This window comes from Myodes glareolus, chromosome 13, assembly GCF_982192425.1.
Source record: "Myodes glareolus chromosome 13, mMyoGla1.1, whole genome shotgun sequence".
NCBI lineage: Eukaryota > Metazoa > Chordata > Mammalia > Rodentia > Cricetidae > Myodes > Myodes glareolus.
In genome coordinates, this window is record NC_142038.1 from 51,141,990 (window position 1) to 51,162,489 (window position 20,500).

Sequence of the window (20,500 nt, forward strand, 5' to 3'; positions counted from 1 at the left end):
ATGATGGGACTAGAATTATCTATCCCAGCTCAAATATCCAGCGGTCACCAGGCGGTGGCAGGGTCGAGCAGGTGGACTCTTAGGGGGGCTGTTTCCAGGGTCCTCTTTAGGGAAGAAGGCAGCCCTGAAGGCAAGCACTCCATCCCGGCTCTGGCTACCTCCCTTATAATTACAGCCTAGGGCTGAAGACAGGGGCACGCCCTGTCCTACACCCCTATTCCTGGGATGCTATCAGAGGCCTCTACGTTTCTCCACCCTCTCCTCGCGGCACTAAACCCCACTGTCATGCTTATAAATCCCAAGAGCAAAGGGTGGCACGATTCCTCCCGCGCCCCTGCGGGCTGAAGGCGGGCACTAAAGCAGTGCAGTTCCAAGCTTCCCCTGCAGAAGCCACGCTCCTGACTTGGTCCGGGGATAGAGGGGGCGCGAGAGAGCAAGTGGGCGGGCGTCCCATCCTCCGCATCCTCCTCCAAGTCCTGGCGCGCAGGGAGGGAGCGCTGCGCTGCGCCGGGCTGCGCATCGCGGCCCACTTGCCGCCTGTCCCCTGCCCTGGCTGGGCCACCTCCCCGGGCTGCCGGTGGAGGGCTTCGAGGCGCTAACGTTACGCTGTTTCCGGTTTTCCAGAGGGCTCTGTTTCCCCTCCCTAGGCGGCGGCGGCTGAGCGGCGGAGCCCCCCAAATGGCCTGGCCAGATGCGGCAGGTTTGCTGCTCAGCGCTGCCGCCGCCACTGGAGAAGGCTCGGTGCAGCAGCTACAGCTACAGCAGCAGCAGCAGCAGCAGCAACAGCAGCAGCAGAAGCAGCAGCAGCAGCAGCAACAGCAGCAGCAGCAGCAGCAGCAGCAGCAGCAGCAGCAGCAGCAGCAGCAGCAGCAGCGAGAGCGGCGGCAGCAACAGCAACAGCGGCAGCAGCATCTCCGGTCCCGCTGCGCCCCCAGAGCCGCGGCCGCAGCCGCAGCCGCAGCTCCGCAGCCCCGCAGCCCCGAGAGCCGCCGCCCGCTCGCGAGCCGCAGCCGCCGGCGGCATGAGGCGCGACCCGGCCCCCGGCTTCTCGATGCTGCTCTTCGGTGTGTCGCTCGCCTGCTACTCGCCCAGCCTCAAGTCGGTGCAGGACCAGGCGTACAAGGCACCCGTGGTGGTGGAGGGCAAGGTACAGGGACTGGCCCCGGCAGGCGGCTCCAGCTCTAACAGCACCCGCGAGCCGCCCGCCTCGGGTCGGGTGGCGCTGGTGAAGGTACTGGACAAGTGGCCGCTCCGGAGCGGGGGGCTGCAGCGCGAGCAGGTGATCAGCGTGGGCTCCTGTGTGCCGCTCGAAAGGAACCAGCGCTACATCTTTTTCTTGGAGCCCACTGAGCAACCCTTAGTTTTTAAGACGGCCTTTGCCCCGGTCGACCCTAACGGCAAAAACATCAAGAAAGAGGTGGGCAAGATCCTGTGCACTGACTGCGGTGAGTCGCCCCCTCCTTCTGCTGAAGAAAGGCGGGGGGGGGGGGAAGGAGGGAGGTGGTGGAGGATGGGGGTGGGGCGGAGAGGTGCCGCAGGTGCCCAGGCCTGGCAGCGCTCAGCCGCCGGGGGGTGGGGCCGCCCCTGGACAGGGCGCCGGTCGCGGGTGGGTGAGGGTGTGGGCTTGGGGAGAAGGAGAATCAGGCTCAAAGTGTGTGCTAGGGGCGAGAGCTGGTGGGGAGGCGCTGGCCTGTGCCAACAGGGATCTGCGGCTGATGTATGGCATGTGGGGCTGGAAAGCTGCCATCATAGCCCAGTAGCGGAAGGGAAAACGGTGAGGTCCGGGCGGCGCTGGCCTGAGGCTCAGTGAGTCAGGAGTGACCCTCGGAAGCCTCGCCCGCTCCGCTCCCGGGGGCCTGCCTTGGCCAGGCTGGCAGGGTCTACAGGAGCAGCTGGGCAGACTCCCAGGCGGTGAAGGCCTCCGCTTACAAGTTCTCCTAGGGAATGATCGCCCCCGCCCCCTCCTTCCTCTCCCGGCTCGTTGCTCTGCTCATCCACACCGCTGGCGCAGGCAGAGTTGGACTTTTTCTGCTACTGTTTTCCGTTCTCCGTGTGTCTCTGGGTTTTTGTTTTTCCCCTCCATCGTGCTTCGCCTGTTTTGCTAAACGAGTAGTTTATCTGTCCCTTCTTAGCCCCCAGCACCAGCCAGCAGACACTCTTTTAGCAGTTTGTGAAGTGTCTCACTTGGTCCTGGTGGTGGTGAGGAGAGAGTAACTTGCTTTTGCTGAATGTTTGAAGTTCAGCTCTGACATCTTTCTGGCGGTATGTATTGACCGCGTTTCTCTTCCCAATGTTGGGTGCTGTACAGGAATGCTGGTGATTATAAAAGAAACACAAGTCTGCACATCTGTGCAGCCCCAGGATGAAGGTTTCCCATTCGGAAGTCAAGAAATGACACTTTAACAGCCATGTCTTGTTGTCCCCAAGTCCCACTGATTTCTCAGTAAGACATTTCTTTAAAAGGCTGAATCTGCGGTGATTAGTGTAACTCAGGACTGTTGGATCCCTGAATTGTGATAGAGCTCTTGAACTCGCATAGAAGTGGGTGTATTTACCAGTTTATTGACTGAACCTGGGTAGTGTAGACATGCTTGACTAGAAAAAAAATGTGTAACAGCTAGTTGGAAAATCTGCTTTCATCTTTCTAGAGCAATCAATGCTTTTGGCTTTTGGAAGCTTCCCTCCCCCTACTCCTCTAAGAGGCAAATTTTAGACAGTTAGTTGTGGGAGTGTATCTAAGCACTGTGCTAAACCCTGATCACTTTAATGAGAAGAAACTTGCAAGTGTCTTACCATGGAGAGAGAAGCTTGGGGAAGGACAGCAGTTTACGGTTTGGATATTATTCTAAGCAATATTATTGCCTGTTTTTTTTTTAATTTGGGCTTATACTCTGAAAAGTTTTTGTGATGATGACTTGAGACCAGCTAAGAATTTCTCTCTCTCCTCTTTCTTAATTCTATTAAGTACTTTATCTGAGGTCCCTTGGGGGAGTTGTGGAACTAACTGTATCTTGCAGTGGGAAGTAGATAGTAAAAACAGGTATTGAACCTTGTCCAAGGACAGCTTTTGTTGGTTGTTGATGAATTGCTCCTGAGTGCGCACAGTGTGTGTGTCTCCACTTGATCCTTCCTTAGGGTCTGATAGCTATCGTCAGCCACTATCACAACAGGCTTCCCTGCCCTTTGTCTCCTTCCTTGCACCTTGGTTGTTTGAGCATTTAATAGTTTCAACAGTTGAATGCGAAGATCATGAAAGATTTGAAGTTATAAATATTCTCTGCTTTAGACTATGGGCATCTCGTATTATTTATGTGTAGTATAGTTCTTGCAGAGATAAATTTAGGACTGTAATCACTTGTAAAGGGAAGGCCCTCACACATCATAAATTATCGAGGAGCAGGAATGAGTATGGCAGTAAATATTTTAGAACACAAAAAAATATGCCTTGGATGATAGTGTACAGATAGGCATCAGAGGAGCTTTACATAAGAGGATGAGAAACTAAAGGGCATTTTTGTGAGAGGAGGAGACTTTAGGAATTGGAGATAGTGTGACAGAAGAATATAAGCTATGTTTTCTTATTTTCTATTATGAGATTAAAGAAAACATGTGCTGTAATAGCATGTTAAATGAGGAAACAAAATCAGTCTAACTAACCACAACACCTTCCTTGTGCTCAGTAGGAAATAGCTAACACATTCATTTTCTGTTTTCTATTCTAAAGAAAGCCCTGTGGGCCACAGGGTCATTGGGAACATTCTCTCCTTGGAGCAGATTTGCCCATTGCAAAATAGGGAAGCTGGCACTTGGAAACTGTCATTGTGGCGGTTACATTGAGCAACTGGGGTTGAATTGTTACTTTGTTCAGTCACTTTCAGCTCTGAGCAGTCTGGGCTCCAGAGGTGTGGTTCCTGGGGAGGTCTTCTAGAAACTGTGTTTGGGGAGAGGACGTAGGGATGACGTGCTACCGTATGGAAGAAGATTGTGCTTAAAAGCACACGTCTCAGTCACATTGACCCAAGGATCATCCTGGATCCTTCCCGAAAGGTCCTCATCATGGCTAGGTGCAACTGTGGAGAGAGGCCTGAGAGCCTGTGATCTAAGGTAGAGGGTAACTAGGGGTCTCTCTGGAAGAGCAATGCCTAACCAAAGGGGCATCTTTTATAGATTCAATGTATAGCATTTAATCAAAACGACTACCTCTAGTGGTAAAGACTAAAATCTTTGCATTTCTAAGAAATTTGCATATATGGGTATGTTTTCTGAACCTTCTGTGGGAAGGGGAGGTAGAACTACAAAGGCCTTATAGGGACTGTGTGACCCTGTGCCACACTGCAAGTGTGTCCTGTTCCTTACATAGTTCTCTGCTGTAAGAGGTGTTCACATGTATTTGGTGTAATTACACCCGATCTTGTTACTTTCTCAGATAAATGTTTTAAAGCCATTTCCTAATTGAATATGTTCAGGAGGCGGCAGGAAAGAAGACAGCGGCTTCCTTTGGGACTTGCTGACTTGTGGTCCTCCAGTGTGAGGTGTGCTTCTGGGGACTTTGAAACCAATCTGGCACCCAGATTCACATAGTAGAGGAAGGTGGTTCACAGAACTCAGTATAGCAAAAGTGGTCGCATATTTTTAAAACGATGTTTATTTGCAGAATCTTTTCTTTCCCTGCCAGCTGGGGAGCCAGCTGTGCTGCAGCTTGAAGATGGGAAAGTGAAACCAGACTAGACACTGACCAGTGCCAGGGGCTTGGTTGTAGGTTCAGGGACCGAATTGCCACCCTAATGCCATTATTTCTTGGGTGGTTGCTTTCCTCTGCAGAGAGCAATTTGTGGAACAGAAATAGCATCTTATCTTTGAGATCTTCTTTGTCCTCCTCACTGCCCCCGGCAGTGTTTGGTACTATGTCTAGTTTAGACGCTCTTTTATGTGGATGAAACTCATAAAAGGAGCTTCCAGATTCATGTTGAAGCAATCTCAACTTTCTGATCTGTGACACCAAGTTTTGTGCGGAGGGGGGCAGCTGAGTCTGTCGTTAGTCTTTACGTGTCACCATGGGAACCCATTTTCTTTTCTTTTTTTTCTTCTCCCCCATCCAAAGGAGGCCTTATCAATTAGAGAACTTTGGGACACCATGCTTAATCACTGTGGTGACGAGTGCTAACGTGACCTGAGAGGCGGGGAAGAAAGGTCTTGCTGGAAAAGAAGCTTCCCCGGGGGTGGGAGGAGGTAGGCTGCCACACCCCCCTCCCAAATTTAAATGCAAATAAAAGAGCTATTTGATTAGCAAATGTTTTGGGATCTTTCCAGTTTACAGTCTAAATGACTAACTTCCTTGTAGCTCCCAGTCAAGGCATTTGCAGCCTTCTTGCCAGCCTTCATTAACCAGGGCTTTATAATTGTATTCTCTAGTAACAGCCTATTTTTAAAATGAAGGGGCACTTATGCTTTTTGTATAAGAAACATATTTTTATGGCTCAAAATTCAGCAAGTACATCAGACTATAGAGTGCAAGTTTTCCCTTGTCGTGCCCCCAGCTACCCTGTCCTAAACAATTGTAAACATTGCTTAGTTTTGAAATGTGTCTTTCTCTAAAAAGCAGTTTTTGTAGTGTTTAATTCTTTTTTTTTAAAGTAGATAGAGACTGTTAATTTTGCCATTAAGACAATTTTATGGTAAATTCTTCCCAGGTTACAACCCAAGATCTTAACTATCTGGGTTCTGTTATTTTCTGAGTCCTTTTCTATATCAAGTCATCTAGTCAAAGATCTTTCTTTTCCATTTTACCCGCATCTTACCTAATAAATACAATTCTAGGATCAGACACTAAAATCTCAATTCAGTGTTCAGATACTTTGCAGTTAAAACATTCCACAGCCAGGCATGGTGATACAAGCTTTCAGTCCTAGCATGGTGCATTCCAGCCAAGGCTACATAGTATGCTGTGTAAGAAACAATGTGTGTGTGTGTGTGTGTGTGTGTGTGTGTGTGTGTGTGTGTACTTATATACATACTTATATATGTATTTATATATGGATCTATATATACATATTCTCCATGACAGTGGATTTGTGGGTCTTCACTAGGATGCTGAAGAGTGCCACCAAAAGGCTTGTCTCTGGAAGTGAGGGCTGAGCCTTTGTCCATACCTCAGCAGAGTCCCTGTGTGAGGAATCTCAAGATTCCATGTCTGTGCAGAATTTGACCATACTTGTATGTTGATGATTCTAGAAGGACTCGGTTACCTGAGAACTGTTAGAATGTTCACCATGAGCGAGTTAGGGAAATGCCTTTTGGGTAAGTAGAGGAGAAAGTAAATATGCAAATATCTAAACAGTGGGACTCCACCCCTTGAGTTGATTTACTGGCATTTGGTGTTTTAAATATTGACTTGGGAAAGGAATGGTGATATCAATATCAGTCTGGGAAGTCTTTTTAGATTTTTCTTCCTTTTTTCGAGACATGGTCTCACTATGTAGCCCTGGCTACGTGCCCAGCACCCTGTGCAGTTTTTAACAACATATTCTCGGGTTTTCCTTTTTCAAAGGTTAAAATGTTGTTAGTATAAATTTTACTAAAGATATGCTCCCATCCAGTCTTGAGTTTGGTGGGATAGATGGATGTGGAATGAGTATTATTTTCTTCCCCATTTCTCGTGAATTAAGCCTTTCATCCCAGTTACTTTTTGGAATCTTTATACAGAAATAAATCTAGTTTATGAGTTTCCAGGGATGATGTAGGCAACTCTAGAAAATGGAGTGAAGCGGTTGGGTTGACTGTGAACGTATGCTATCACAACAAAGTTGAAGATGTCTCTTTTTCATGTTTACAATTAGTTTTGATAACAAAGCAATCTGTCCCTTAAAATTTAAAACCTTTTTCCTTTCCAGGTGTGCGTGGGGTGGGGGGAGGGATAAAAAATAATATTACAAAAGAAGATATCAATTCCAAATAAAATCCTTGCATGATCTGTTGATTTTCTCTTGAGTGGCAGGGTTCAAGTCATCGCTAGGAGAGAATGTTGTTTTGAAAGTGTCCTCATAAACTGCAAGGACATCTGTTAAGCATCATAATTAAGCATGCTAAAGGAGAAGCCATGCATACTGTCAGAATGCTCAGCCAATCTACCCAAATATCTCAGACCTACTCTCTGCTGAAATGTCTAGTTTTTATGAAATTAGACTCTTTCAATAATAACAGTACACAGCCCCTCCCCCCCCCCAGAAAGATGGCACAGTGAGTAAAGGTGCTTGCTGTCAAGGCTGACAACCTGAGTTTGACCTCTGCCGGGCAGTGGTGGCGCATGCCTTTAGTCCCAACACTTGGGAGGCAGTGGCAGGCGGCTCTCTGTGAGTTCGAGGCTAGTCTGGTCTACAAAGCAAGTTCCAGGACAGCCAGATTTAAACAGTGAAAAACTGAGAGAGAGAGAGAGAGAGAGAGAGAGAGAGAGAGAGAGAGAGAGAGAGAATTGACTTCTGCAAGTTGTCCTGAGACTTCCATGTATATACCACACACAGTAGCAGGCACACACATAAACCAAATAAATAAATTAACTAATTAATAAGTAAGAACATAACAATGTGCACAGATTAATCTTGCTGAGCTAGAGTGCCGTGCAAGGCTAGAAGAAGTTGGGCAGACATGGAGGACAATCTGAGGGCATTAGAATGACATAAAGAAGACATAAGTTAGACATGCTAGAACCCAGGCAAAGATCTGGGAAGCTTTGGCCAGTCTGGGGTGAAAAGGCAGATTGCACCGATTGAAGTCAGTTGCTGCCAATCAGCTGAGATGCTTTTGAGAATTATGAAGTGAAGTTGAATCCAGGACTTTCCCCCCCCGACTAGTTGCTTCAAGGAGAGTGTGGCATATGAGCTCAATCTACAGCCACATTCCCCTCCCACTCTGTATATACAGCGAGAGCCAAATTCCTCTCCGGGGACCGTTTCTGGGACAGAGGTACAGCTTCTCCAAAGCTGGTGCTTCTTCTGTGAGTCTCTGCTCAGGACACGGCTGTGCTGCTAGCCTGAGGTGGGTGAGAAGTGGCTGACATTTCACTTCCCCTTGCAGATGTTTCCAGAAGGGCAGAGGTACAGGTATCCCCAGGGGTTCTCTGTCCAGTAGCAATACAAACCCCTGCTAGGATAATGACACTCAGGTTACCCTCTATGATCTTTCTGGATGCAAAGCAGTCTTTTATGTATCTTTTTTCTTTAAATTTAAATCATTCATGGGTTCTCTACCCTGTTTTAAGGACACTGTCCCCCTCTACCCCCCCTCACTTTCCTCTTTGTCTGGTTTATGAAGACTGAGAATGGACTGTCCTTGTCCATTAGGCTGGGATGTTTTACTTGGCCTTGATCTTAGTATTGGCCCATCTAACAAAAACCAAAATGAACTAACTCAGAACTGAATGAAAGGAAGGTCACTACATGGCTAAATACCCAGTCTGTGCTACAGTCAGGGCAGCATCAATTCTGTTGTGACAGCAATGTGATTAGTGTCCCAAAGGTTTTGTTATTTAAAGGGAATTTAACTTTTTTTTTTATCCTTTAGATGTTTATTTCAACCAACTGGCTATAGATCCTGTCATTGGTGAATTTCCAGTTCTGAAGGACACATATGTAGCTTAGGTGGTCTGAAATGTAAGTCACTGCAGATTGTGAGAAATGCCATTAATGGCAGCACAGTGCTGGGGAGGGGGGAAGAGGGTCTCATAAAGAGAACGAGGGCCATATCGGTTAGAGAATTGAAGAGAGTTCTTGGAGCAGTTTGAGATGTGATTCCAAAAGTGAGAGACAGATGAGGTGGGAATGGTTGGATGATAAAGAGATGACTTGGTTAATTAAAGTCAATTCCACACAGAGAGCAGCATTCTCAGTAGTAGAAGGCCTTGACTGTGGTTGGCAGAAAGACATGAAAGAAAGGGAGAAATGCTTAAGGAGCTTAGAAAGGTGGCGTATGGTGATTGTGCCCTGTTCTTGTAAGCAGCATTTGAAGTCTTAGTTTAGAAACAATTTGGGGGGTTGGAGAGATAGCTCAGCAGTTAGGAAGACTGGCAGTTCTTCCAAAGGACACAGGTTTGATCCCCAGCACACACACACACACACACACACACACACACACACACACACACAGAGTTATAGCTCCCAGCTGGCTATAACTCCAGTTCCAGGGGATCTGACTCCCACTTCTGACCTCTACGGGCACCAGGCACACACAGTGGTACATAAACAAACAATGCAGGCAAAACACCCATACCCAAAAAAATAAAAAGATAAAACCAAAAACAATGTATGACAGTCATAATGGCGCACGACTTTAATCCCAGCATTCTGAAGGCAGAGACTGGCAGATCTCTCTGAGTTCATAGTGAGTCCCCTGATATACAGGACTATGCAGAGAGACTCTGCCTAAAACAAACAAACAAAAACCATTTTGGTAATGTTTGGTTATCCATGAATGTGGCAATGTGGCTTGTATATAATCTGTCAAATTTAATGGTTTTGTGTTTGGGGATGGTATTGTAAGTGGTATTATTAACTTGATTTCATTTTCCAGTCACTCACTGTTAGTGCATTTGCTTCTTAGTAACTAAGGGACACCAGCTCCATGGCCCTTCATTAATACCCAAATCTGTAGGTGCTGAAATCCCTTCTGAATGCTATAGCATTTGATATAACCTACAAATATTCTCCTAGTCATCAATAGATTGCTTGTAATACCTAATATAATGTTAAAGCTGTGTAAATAGTTGTTGATCTGCGTTACTTAGGAAGTGATGGCAAGATGAAAGCTTGCATGTGTTCTTCACCAAAGTAGCGATCATAGGTATAGCTATACGGGACACATAGTCTGTTGATGCAGAAACCATGAATACGGAGAGCTGGCACAACATGGAAAAGCAGTTCTTGAGTGTGATGATGGAGATTAAAAGTCAGGTCTTCACGAATGCTAGACAACCGCGCTACCTACCAGTGAGCTGTAACCCCCACCCTTCCATGTTTGATGTTGATTTTATATCCTGTGACCCTAATAAATTCATTTTTTTTAGTGCCAGTAACATTTTTCCTTTTTGGATTTGTTGAGACTTTCTATGCACATGATTATGTTGTCAGCAAAAAAGTTCAATTTTTCCTTTCTGTTTGCCGTTTCTTTCTTTTTCTTTCCTTATTGCACCAGCTAGGGCTGCCAAGTACAATGTTGAATAGGAGTGCCGAGAGCAGCCAGACTTTTCTATTCATGGAGGAAAACATCCAGACTTTCACTATTAATTATGATGTTAGATGAGGTTTCTGAAAATATGCCCTTCCTGTAAAACCAGAGAATCCGACTAAATGCAGTGTAATGACCCAAGGCTTCAATCTCCTGGTCAGGTGGACCTGGGCTTGAAAACTACCTTTTGAGTTTTCCAAATTGGAGGTTCTGGGCAAGTAACATTCTGTGTCTCAGTTTCCCATAAAATGGGAATGGTGGTCATCTAATAGGACTGCTATGGCTATTAAAAGAGATAGTGCACATAAATGTAACATACCCCTTTTCTCCTTCTCTTCCTCTTCTTCATTGGGTCTCACTATGTGGCTCTGACTAGCCTACACCTCCCTATGTAGACCAGATTGACTTTGAACTCACAGAAATCAGTCTGCCTCTGCCTTCAAAGTGCTGGGGTTAAAGATGTGTGCTACCAAGTCGAAACAAATATTTCTTCTTACTAACCTGGAATAACATAAACAGGAAAAGTGGGTAAATAGAAATTTCAAGTTCTAGAAGTATACTGAGTACAAGGAAGCACACACCCAGATGTCTCTATTAATCTGAGCTTGAGAATTACTGGCTGGATTTGTGGTGGGAAAGAGAGAGGAAAAGGGTTGCGTGAGAGAGGTTTTGTTTAGGCTAGCCCGTAGGAGTCCCTGGGTATGGATGCTAATCTCGTGGAGGGCCCAAATATGCACTCTTGATGGGCTCCTGTGTATGTTGTGGTCACTTTGCGGGGACGTCTGTAGTAAATACTGCTTTTCCTCTGTTTCGCAAATAAGAAGTCTAAGACCCAGGCTTGTCAGTGTCTCTCCAAACATCTCCTCATGCTTACGGGGTGAATGAACTGTTGTAGTCCTGCCAGGTCCGTGCTTTGACTTCAGCACATTGTAGCTTACATTTTACAGCTGTCAGGAAGAGTTGCTGAAAGACCCTGCCAGGCATGGCCAAAAGTTTCCATATTTTCAAAGCAGGGTCCCTTACTCACCCTGATTTAGTTTGGGGTTTCAAGATGTAGGGACAGGCTCCTTCATGCCTAAGTTGGGGCAGCTCTGATAGCTGCCCGTAGTAAGATAGGAAATGAGGTCATGTGGCAGTTGACCGTTTTAGAGTCTATACATTTGATTTTATTCTAAGTAATTTGTTAATTGATACGTAGACTCTGGAATTATAAAATTTTGCTTCTCAGATATTTGCAGGACAAGACTTCTTGCTTTGGGTTCTTTCTCTCTGTTGGGTACTATTAACCTGGGGGTCCTTGGCTGACCACAAATCCTGAAGAATTGTTCAGGTCTTAGTCTTGCAGTCTTAGTATCCGTCACCAGCATCACTGACTGACACACATCTGCCCGTTTGTTTTTTTGGCCTAGACACATTTTGAAACGACTCAAGTGATAGTTCAGGCCAAGAGACGAGAACCCTCTGGAAAGAGTCTCCAGCTGTCTCCATAAGGGCAGCACTTCAGCCCTGAGGCGTCTTTCAGCCCAGTGTTTGTCTGGAAAGCCCATGGTCTCCGCATGGCATCATCATTGTTTGTTCAATGCAGGATTTACTGTGCAGCTCTGTCTAGCCGAGAGCTCACTGTGTGTGCCAGGGGGCTGCCATATTTGCTTCAATCCTCCCAGTTCTGTCTTCTGCGTGCTGGGATTACAGGTGTGCACCACCACACCTGGTTAATTTATTCATATTCTTGCAAGCAATTCCCATCCCCCACCTTTTCTTCCTGAATTTTAGAATTCTCTGTTGACAGTTTTCTTCACATATGGCAATACTTTGGCTTGAGTTTCCTTTCTGTCTTGGTTAGTTGTCGTTTTAGGAGGGATACCACTTTCTCCTGCCACCCGAGCTTTCCAAATAATCTCCACTCTGGTCTCCCTCAGGAGTGTCCACACTCTGGTCTCCATAGGAGTGTCCACACTCTGATCTCTTCAGGAGTGTCCACATTCTGGTCTGTCCACACTCTGGTCTCCCTCAGGAGTGTCCACACTCTGGTCTCCTCTGGAGTGTCCACACTCTGGTCTGTCCACACTCTGGTCTGAAGGTGTAAGTCACAAACAATCCCACACCAGTTTGGAATTGCAGGAGTGTCCATTTTATCTCACTTGCTCATACTACAAGATGAATGTCTCAAGAGGCATGGCCAGGCACCATTTCTGTGGCAAGCTAAGAGCTTACGTTCAGAGTTTACTATCTTTTTTTTTTTTTTCCTAGTAGGCAACCTGGGGAGGACTTCTGGAAATCAGAAGTTTCTTAGAGCCATCCTTTGATTTTTAAAGAGCACATGTGTCTTCTTAATGTTTCTCCACGGGATCCCTTCTCCACTTCCTGGGTGAGGCATTTTCTATGTCTGCTTGGTTGAAGTATTGGATGGGAAATCCGGGGAGCTGATGTAGTTTCTCCAAGGGGAACTCTCTTTCAGCACAGCACCAAGTTCTGCGGACCCCTGGCCTTGAGCTCACAGGAGGCTCTGGAATTCAGCCTTCTTTCAACGTCAGTCTCTTTCACAGGTGCCTGGGTGGGTATAAACTCTCAATGTGTCACCTTCTATGCTCGCTGAGACCAGCATTGAGCTTCACAAGCACCAATTGAAAACTCTCTTCCGGTAGACTCCGTGTGGATTTAGAGAAGCCAGGAGGGTTTATTTTCTGCCATGATGGAACCAGCAGATTAAGTAGGTGACCGTCCTGTCTGAATCCATCCCTGGGGGAGAGAAAACAGCAAGACTGCACCTGGAGCAGTTTTCCTGACTTTGGCATAGGTTGACGCAACTGCAGGGAAAAGATAATGCAAAAAAAAGTTTTGTTTTGTTTTGTTTTTTTAAAGACAGGGTTTCTCTGTGGCTTTGTAGCCTGTCCTGGAACTAGCTCTTGTAGACCAGGGTGGTCTCGAGCTCACAGAGATCCACCTGCCTCTGCCTCCCGAGTGCTGGGATTAAAGGCTTGTGCCACCACTGCCCGGCAAGAAGAATTTTCTTAAAGAGGGAGGGTAGAAATCTCAAACCATGACACAATCTATTTGTCAGAGTGAACGCAAGGCCCATAAATGAAGCGTTTCTTTGGAAGAGTACAGGGGATTCCAAAGGCAGCCTGTGTAACTGTTACATAGTTGGTTTTTCCGTCTCTATCTCTCTGTCTGTCTCGCTTTCAATTAATTAATTAATTAGCTAAGTTTTAGGTCTCTCTCTCTCTCTCCTTCTCTATCTATCTATCTATCTATCATCTATCTATCATCTATCTATCTATCTATCTATCTATCTATCTATCTATCTATCTATCTATCTATCTATATCCTGCTGCAGCCTATCTGCTGGCTTACAGGTGTATGCTGGTCTGCCGGTTTCCTATACACAGTCTCTTCTCATGGCTTTCACTTACCCCCTTACCTGATGCTCAGGGCTCCTTCATCACCCACCTTCCTGCTCAGTCCTTCTGATTTTCTCACTCTTAACCTAAATGCAACAACCATCCCTCAGCCACAGAAGAAAAAAAAACTTGCAGAAATTTCTTATGTGAAGTTCCCAACCCTTCCTTCGATTTTAGATCTCACAGTCTCTGTTGGAAGGTGGGATTCAGGCTTGGGGTGGGAGGAAGGTGGAACTGCCTGTAACAGATCTGCCTGCATCGCTAGTGATGCTCACTGGCCTCTTAGTAGCATGTATGTTAATTTGTCTTGGCCAGATACTGACACTGATCCCTTCCAGATGGCACCTCCAGGGCTCAGCCTAGGTGGCTCAGGCCAATACCAAGAAGACTCAGTGCTGTGGATCTTTGGTCACTAAAGCTTTAAGTGACCCCTTCACTGAGATACTCTAAAGCCAACGAACGTCTCTTTTATCTTTTACTTCTGTTCAACAAACTCAGAGCTTAAGAAAGACTGTTATCCGGGAACCCTGCCTCCCTCACGTGCCCTTCTGGAGAAGCTGGTTCCTCTCAAGTGGGACCTAGAGGTATGGGAGAGACATTCTTGGAGAAGCCTGTCACATCATCCGCGAGAACCCAACCCGAGGGAAACACTTCCTGACCGAGGCTGTGCTTCTGCCTCCTGGGCACAGCAAGACATCACCTCATCTGATGCAATCCTTTGTTGCTAGGAATGTAGGTTGGAGAGGGAACACGAGGGGATGGTAGTCTCCATCCTCCCATGGAAAATTTCTGAGTAGTTCCTGCCATGCATGGTATGTACTCAGCAGACATCAGGGCAGACAAGTACGGAAGGGAGAGGGAACAGTCTCCACCTTGGCCAATGCCACCCCTGCTTCGACCTTTGTTCCATCTCTGTTTCTTCTGGGTGGTGACAAGGGGCTGGGGTCTTTGACGAATGATCTTCCTTAGGCCCAGAGCCTGTTAGACAGAAGTGAAAATTGAAAGCGTTGGTCTTAGAAGCACTCTGTAGAAGAGTCCTTAAAACATCAGTGCACGCTGAGGAGCTTCTTGTAAAGGAAAACATCTGGTTTTGCGAGCTCCAGTGAGTTCAGTGCTCCTCACTGGGCCAAGCAAGGTCATGAACCACATTTTAAGTAAGCGAATTTTAGCTGGGGATGTGGCTCATTGTTAGGGTGCTTGCCTAGCCTCCCTAAGGCTGTGGGTTCAATCCCCAGTACTCTATGCCTTATAACAGGCACAGCGATACATTCCTTAAATCCCAGTGCTCGAGAGACAGAGGCAGGTGGATATCTGGGAATCTGAGGCCAGTCTGGTCTACAGAGTGAGTTCCAGGCCAGCCAGAGCTACATAATGAAATTCTGTCTGGAAACAAACAAACAAACAGAACCCAAAAAGAGAGGGAGAGAGAAAACTTACTTTTTTTGTCTTTGAAGTTAAACAGTAGCCTGATCATTCCAGAGAAGAGGTGAGTGTGGTGGTTGCAAGAGGAAGACAGAGAAGGGACAGTGTTGCCCTGGTAACAGAGGGTAGCCAAATGGATTTTTCTCTGATTTTATGGTCCAGAGACAACTATGTTGTGAAGGGTTTGTTACTCACAATTACGAATTTGGGGGAAAGGGTTCCATGTGGGCTTACAGTTGTCTGGTTGCCCTTAGAAGTGAGCTGGTTTGTGGATCCTGCCATGAGCATCCCCAGTGATAACATAGGTAGAGCTTTTGGCTTCTCTGGTATCCTTACGTGTTTTCTCTCCCTCTCCGACCATCTCGGATCATCCCAGCCATGGGCTCTCCTTCTGCTGTCCACCTTGTAAAGGGTCGAATTTCCGAGGGGCTGTCCTTATGCCTCTACTCCGTTGGTGCCACCTGTGTGGAAGGTTTCTCCTACCCCTAGCACTGGGTGAACTGTGTGCTCTGCAGCTGACTTCTCAGCCAACCGATGCCCGCTGCTCTGTCATTCCATAGTCACATCATGGGGGCAAATTAATTAACCTCGGGTCCCTTCGTTGTAAAATAGAGCCAATAATTGCAGCTACCTCAAGGAGTTGTGATAGGCCCGACTCCATGGGAAGTGCTTGCTTAAAGAACATATCCAGCTTGGGGAAGGTCTCTTCGTATTGTTTGGTTCCAGTTTCTAACCGTTCCTGGCAAACTGTTTCGGTTATCCGTCGCTGCAATGATTAGGCCGGCACCAATTATTAGTTATATACCGTCTCTTAGCTCTGGGGTTTGAGGAGCTCGGTTAGGGGAGGACCTTGCCTCAGTTTCCTAACTGCATGAGAGAGCAGAGCTGTGTGGCCACATATCACATCCACAAGATTCAGCTTATTAGAAAAGGGTTCCTAACCTCTTCTGTATTCAAGTGTAGGGGACATCCCCTCTGTCTCCAGATGGAAGGGGTGTCAAAGGATGTGTGGGCATTATAGCCTGCCAGCTGACACGGATAACATACTCCCATGCATGCAAAATGGTCCCCCCACCCAAGACCTTCCCCACCACAATCACATTTATTCTCAGGGTCCAGGTTTTGTTATGCAAATAAGGTTCAGGTGTGGATGGGGTTTCTGTAATGTGGCCCCTTGGCTTTGGCAGCTAAATCTAGTGCTGTCCTTCTTGATCCAAAGGCTGGGGACTAAAAAGACAAATATCACTTCTGTACCAAGCACAGGCCAGGACAGGTAGGGATAACTGCTGTGTGACTCTTGAAAATCAGCAAGGCTTGCCTTTTTTTTTTTTTAAGATTTATTTATTTATTACATATACAACATTCTGCCTCCATGTATGCCTGCACGCCAGAGGAGGGCACCAGATCTCATTACAGATGGTTGTGAGCCACCATGTGGTTGCTGGGAATTGAACTCAGGACCTTTGGAAGAGCAGCCAGTGCTCTTAACCACTGAGCCATCTCTCCAGCCCCAAGGCTTGCCTTTTAAAATCACTTTTTTTCCCTTTGTTTTGTTTTGGTTTTGGTTTTTCGAGACAGGGTTTCTCTATGTAATCCTGACTGTCCTGGAATTAGCTCTGTAGACCAGGCTGGCCTCGAACCCACAGAGATCCGCCTACCTCTGCCTTTTGACTGCTGAGACTAAAGGTGTGCGCCACCACCATCCTGCAAAATCCTTCTTCTTCTTCTTCTTCTTCTTCTTCTTCTTCTTCTTCTTCTTCTTCTTCTTCTTCTTCTTCTTCTCCTCCTCCTCCTCCTCCTCCTCCTCCTCCTCCTCCTCCTCCTCCTCCTCCTCCTCCTCCTTCTTTTCGAGACAGGGTTTCTCTGTAGCTTTGGAGCCTGTCTTGGAACTAGCTCTTGTAGACCAGACCGGCCTCGAACTCACAGAGATCCTCCTGCCTCTGCTTCCCAAGTGCTGGGATTAAAGGCGTGCGCCACCACTGCCCTGTCCAATCACTCTTCTTTTTGAAGCAGACTCTCAAACTCACTGTCCTCCCGTCCTAGCGTTTTGAGTGCGGGGACTTCAGGTGGACACTACTGGTCCCAACTCTAAAATGACTTCATTTGCCATTCTAAGTTTTAAAATAATTACAGACTTATAAGAAAGTCGCAGGCACAGTGGAGTATCCACAAATACCCTCCGTGCAGCTTCCCCAAATTGGGCAGCGGTTAAGCGATGTAAACGATCAAACCCAGAAGTCGACAGTACTGATGCAATGCTGCTGCTGCCAACCTGTGGGTTTCATTCTGATTTTCCTAGTCTAGGTTCCAATTTAGTCTCCACATCGCCTGCAGTGGTCATGTCTTTACCGTCTCCCTAGGGTACGTGTTTCCATTTAGGAAAGAGAGCATCTGTCTTTAGTTCAAGAGCAGCGCTGATGTGCAGCTGGCATTGGAGCGCATCGCTGCCGCCTGGAGTGACTCCCGCTGTCTTATCCCACGGGCTCCTGGTTCTGCCCTTGCCTTCCTTCTCCACAAATGTAACTTGTGTTTGTAGCTAAGGCGTTTCTGCAGTCTGTCCCTTTCCCCTCAAGGTTGATGGCAGTTCTGCTGACACAGTTCTTCCCTAATGTGTGTGACTTTCCAGACAAATGGCTGTGGACCACAGCTACAAGCTTTCCCAAGAGAAACTGTTTCCTACACTGAGCACCCTGGTGAGGCTGTTTGGTGGGCAGGGTGGGGTGGGGTGCACAATGCTTTTCGGGTTAGTGGGATTCCTCATCCAGGAAGAAGCGAGACACATCCTAAAAGTCTAAGTGGGTCTTTCTGTCTGTCTCAAGGTTCTTAGAGACATCACCCCTTATCTTTGTGTGTGTGTGTGTGGGGGGATCTTCAGTTGAGTCCAGCAGTATCATATCCTGTTGTGTTTAGAATACCCTCTCTTTCCGTAACAATTTCTATCAAGTTCCCCAGACAAAAATCAGAATCATCTGTGGTGTCTTTTTCACACCCATCCCCTGAATGCATCCCATGGACAACCCACGGCAGTTTTTAGTTCTGTGGCGTCCCCTCGGTAGCGTTGTTACTCATGACGCTCTAGCTGGGTATCGTATGTCATCCAGATTGCCACTGGAGCTGCGAGCAGAATGCCGCGCCTCTCCCCTCTCCTATCTACTACCTATTGTTAGAATTTGCTTTCTAAAATAAGATCTCTCTTTCCAACCCGGAAATCTTAAATAACCTCTTCACACTGCCTATGGAATAAAGTAAATCTTCTCTACAGGGCATGCAAGGCTCCACAGTTTGACTCCTACCTCCCTAAGCCTTTAGCTCATGCTTTTGCCCTCACGGTGTTACAGTCAAAATGTACTGCTTGAGAATTCCGATTTGTCCACCGTTTCTTCTTTCTTTCTTTTTTTGATTTGGCCCTCTGCACTTTCTTTGTGACTCGGGACACTCTCCCTCTCCGGTCAGTTCCTAGCTTCTACATCCATGCCCAGCTGTGACCCTAAAGCACCTCACAGCATTTTCAAGTCTCGATAGCAGTCCTTGGCTTCCCCATACCACGAGGGAAGGAAGGCAGCGTGTGTTCTCTGCACCATGGGCTTCTTATGTGCAGGATGGAGCTGCTGCTAAGGGTGTGTTGGATTTTTGCTTTCTTGGACCTTAAGATATCTTAACAATTGCTTGGTGACTTGAAGAGCTACCTTAGACCTTTACCTTGGGCTCAGAACTGACCATCAGGTTTAAGACTCCGGCACGTGGAAGGAGATGGGTATAGAGGTAATACATGATGTTGGTGGATCTATGATGTCAGTTGAGATAGTCACTTTCAATAAAAGTGGGTACAAAGTTCTGTGATGGATTTTTTTTTCATTATTGTAGTTGTTCTTTATACTGTTGCTAAACACTACGTCTCTACATATGTTTCAGGTTTTTTTTCTTACTAGCTCCTATGAGCAGCATCCTTACTTTATCTAGGGGCAATGATAACTTCCTGGTTTTGTATACCACTGTGTCCCTGTCACCTTCATGGTGATATATAGACATAGCACAATAAGTACGAGTCGATGGGGAAATGAAGGGTATGCCTCTGTGGGGCACCTACTTGTTCCTCACCCAAGGAAACACAGCCAAGGAGCTGGTTCACATCACCTGGCAATCCCTGTGGTCCTGGCTACTCGGCACCGAACAGGATGATCATTTGAGTCAAGGAAGAGCAATACAGCTGAGACCTTGGGGGTGGAGGAGGGAGGAAGGGAGGGAGGGAGGGAGAGAGAGAGAGAGAGAGAGAGAGAGAGAGAGAGAGAGAGAGAGAGAGAGAGGACAGTGCTATTAGTCCAAGGTGAGAGAAGGCTCATCACAGGTGATTTATCCAGGGTCCTCTTGAGACTCTGCACTTCCTGCTTCGCTACAGAGGTGGGGACATGTGTGGACAGAGACTGGTAGCAAGTGGACGGTGGCAGGTTTGCGATCTGAATCAGGCCATCAGAAGCGGCAGCGCATTACTTTAGGGCACCAGGTTGCAGGTCCTTAGCTCAGGCCCTGACACTTGCTGGGCCTGTCTCAGCCACCGCTTCCCTGTGACCTTGTGCAGGTTGTGCTCACTCCTCAGGCTTTGTTTTCAGCAGACAAATCGTGGCTCCTTCTTCAGCTGTGAGAACTGGGGAAGAGAGTGTTTTTAAGCCAATTAGGTAAGTGGCATGGCACCAAAATAGAGCCCACATGGGCTCATTGTTTTCCTCTGAAAATTTTAGCAAAATCCTAGGCTGGGAGGAATTCTGGATATCTGGAACGCTGCATTTCTTCTCGGTTCCAGGCTTCCCCTTATTCCATTCTGAGTATCAGACATAAGCAGCCTTCTGTGATAATTGCATGGAAGGGGTTGGGGCAATTTAGGAAGATGATGTGGGCATGACCTCCTCCTGCCTGCAAAATCCACAAAAGAGGGAGAATGGGGAAATCAGAAAGTGGGGACAGTCCCTCCTAAATTGGGGCAGCCGGCTCCACGAAAAAACCGTTTTTACGCTGTTTGCAGCCCTCAAGACTAGACACTAGAAAAACAGAAATTTAACCCTGACTTTGGCAGCGCTCTCCACACCTCTCTCTGTCCTTGCCTGCTGCCTCGTCTAGGGGAGTCTCAAGAGCGTGGAAGGAGGGCATTTGCTGGGTTCATGAGGCCGGACTCTAGAGAAAGGGTAGATTCTGGGGACGTGTGTTTCTGCGGCTGTTGGACGTGCATCGGGTTGGCCTTTGGTTTGTCCTTGGAGGTTGTGTTTCTGTGAAGGCCAGCTCAAGGTGACCTCCTTGTACTCTGTAGACAGGAGAGTTAGCCTGCCTGAGCTCTCTGATGTTCCTGAGAAACTGATTTTGCTCCAGGGCTGAGTGAACCATATGGCAGCTAGATTACAGAGACTGTTGGCGTTTGTCACAGAGAGAACAGGATTTTTGGCTATAGCAAATCCCCCCAGGTAGAGGTGCCA

The 20,500-nt window shown here is 47.0% G+C and overlaps 1 protein-coding gene across 3 annotated transcripts in view; it reads left to right on the top strand.

Moving 5' to 3' along the window:
• Window positions 1-442: 442 nt before the first annotated feature.
• The window catches only part of Nrg2 (neuregulin 2), a 184,582-nt gene continuing 164,524 nt past the window's right edge, over window positions 443-20,500 (top strand). For 2 of the 3 annotated variants that reach the window (XM_087896150.1, XM_087896148.1), the window contains exon 1: window positions 443-1,445. In XM_087896150.1, coding sequence (XP_087752276.1) covers window positions 692-1,445 — 754 coding nt within the window. In that variant the 5' untranslated portion in view covers window positions 443-691. The remainder of the gene's footprint in view (window positions 1,446-20,500) is intronic. The other variant, XM_087896149.1, reaches the window with a different exon arrangement.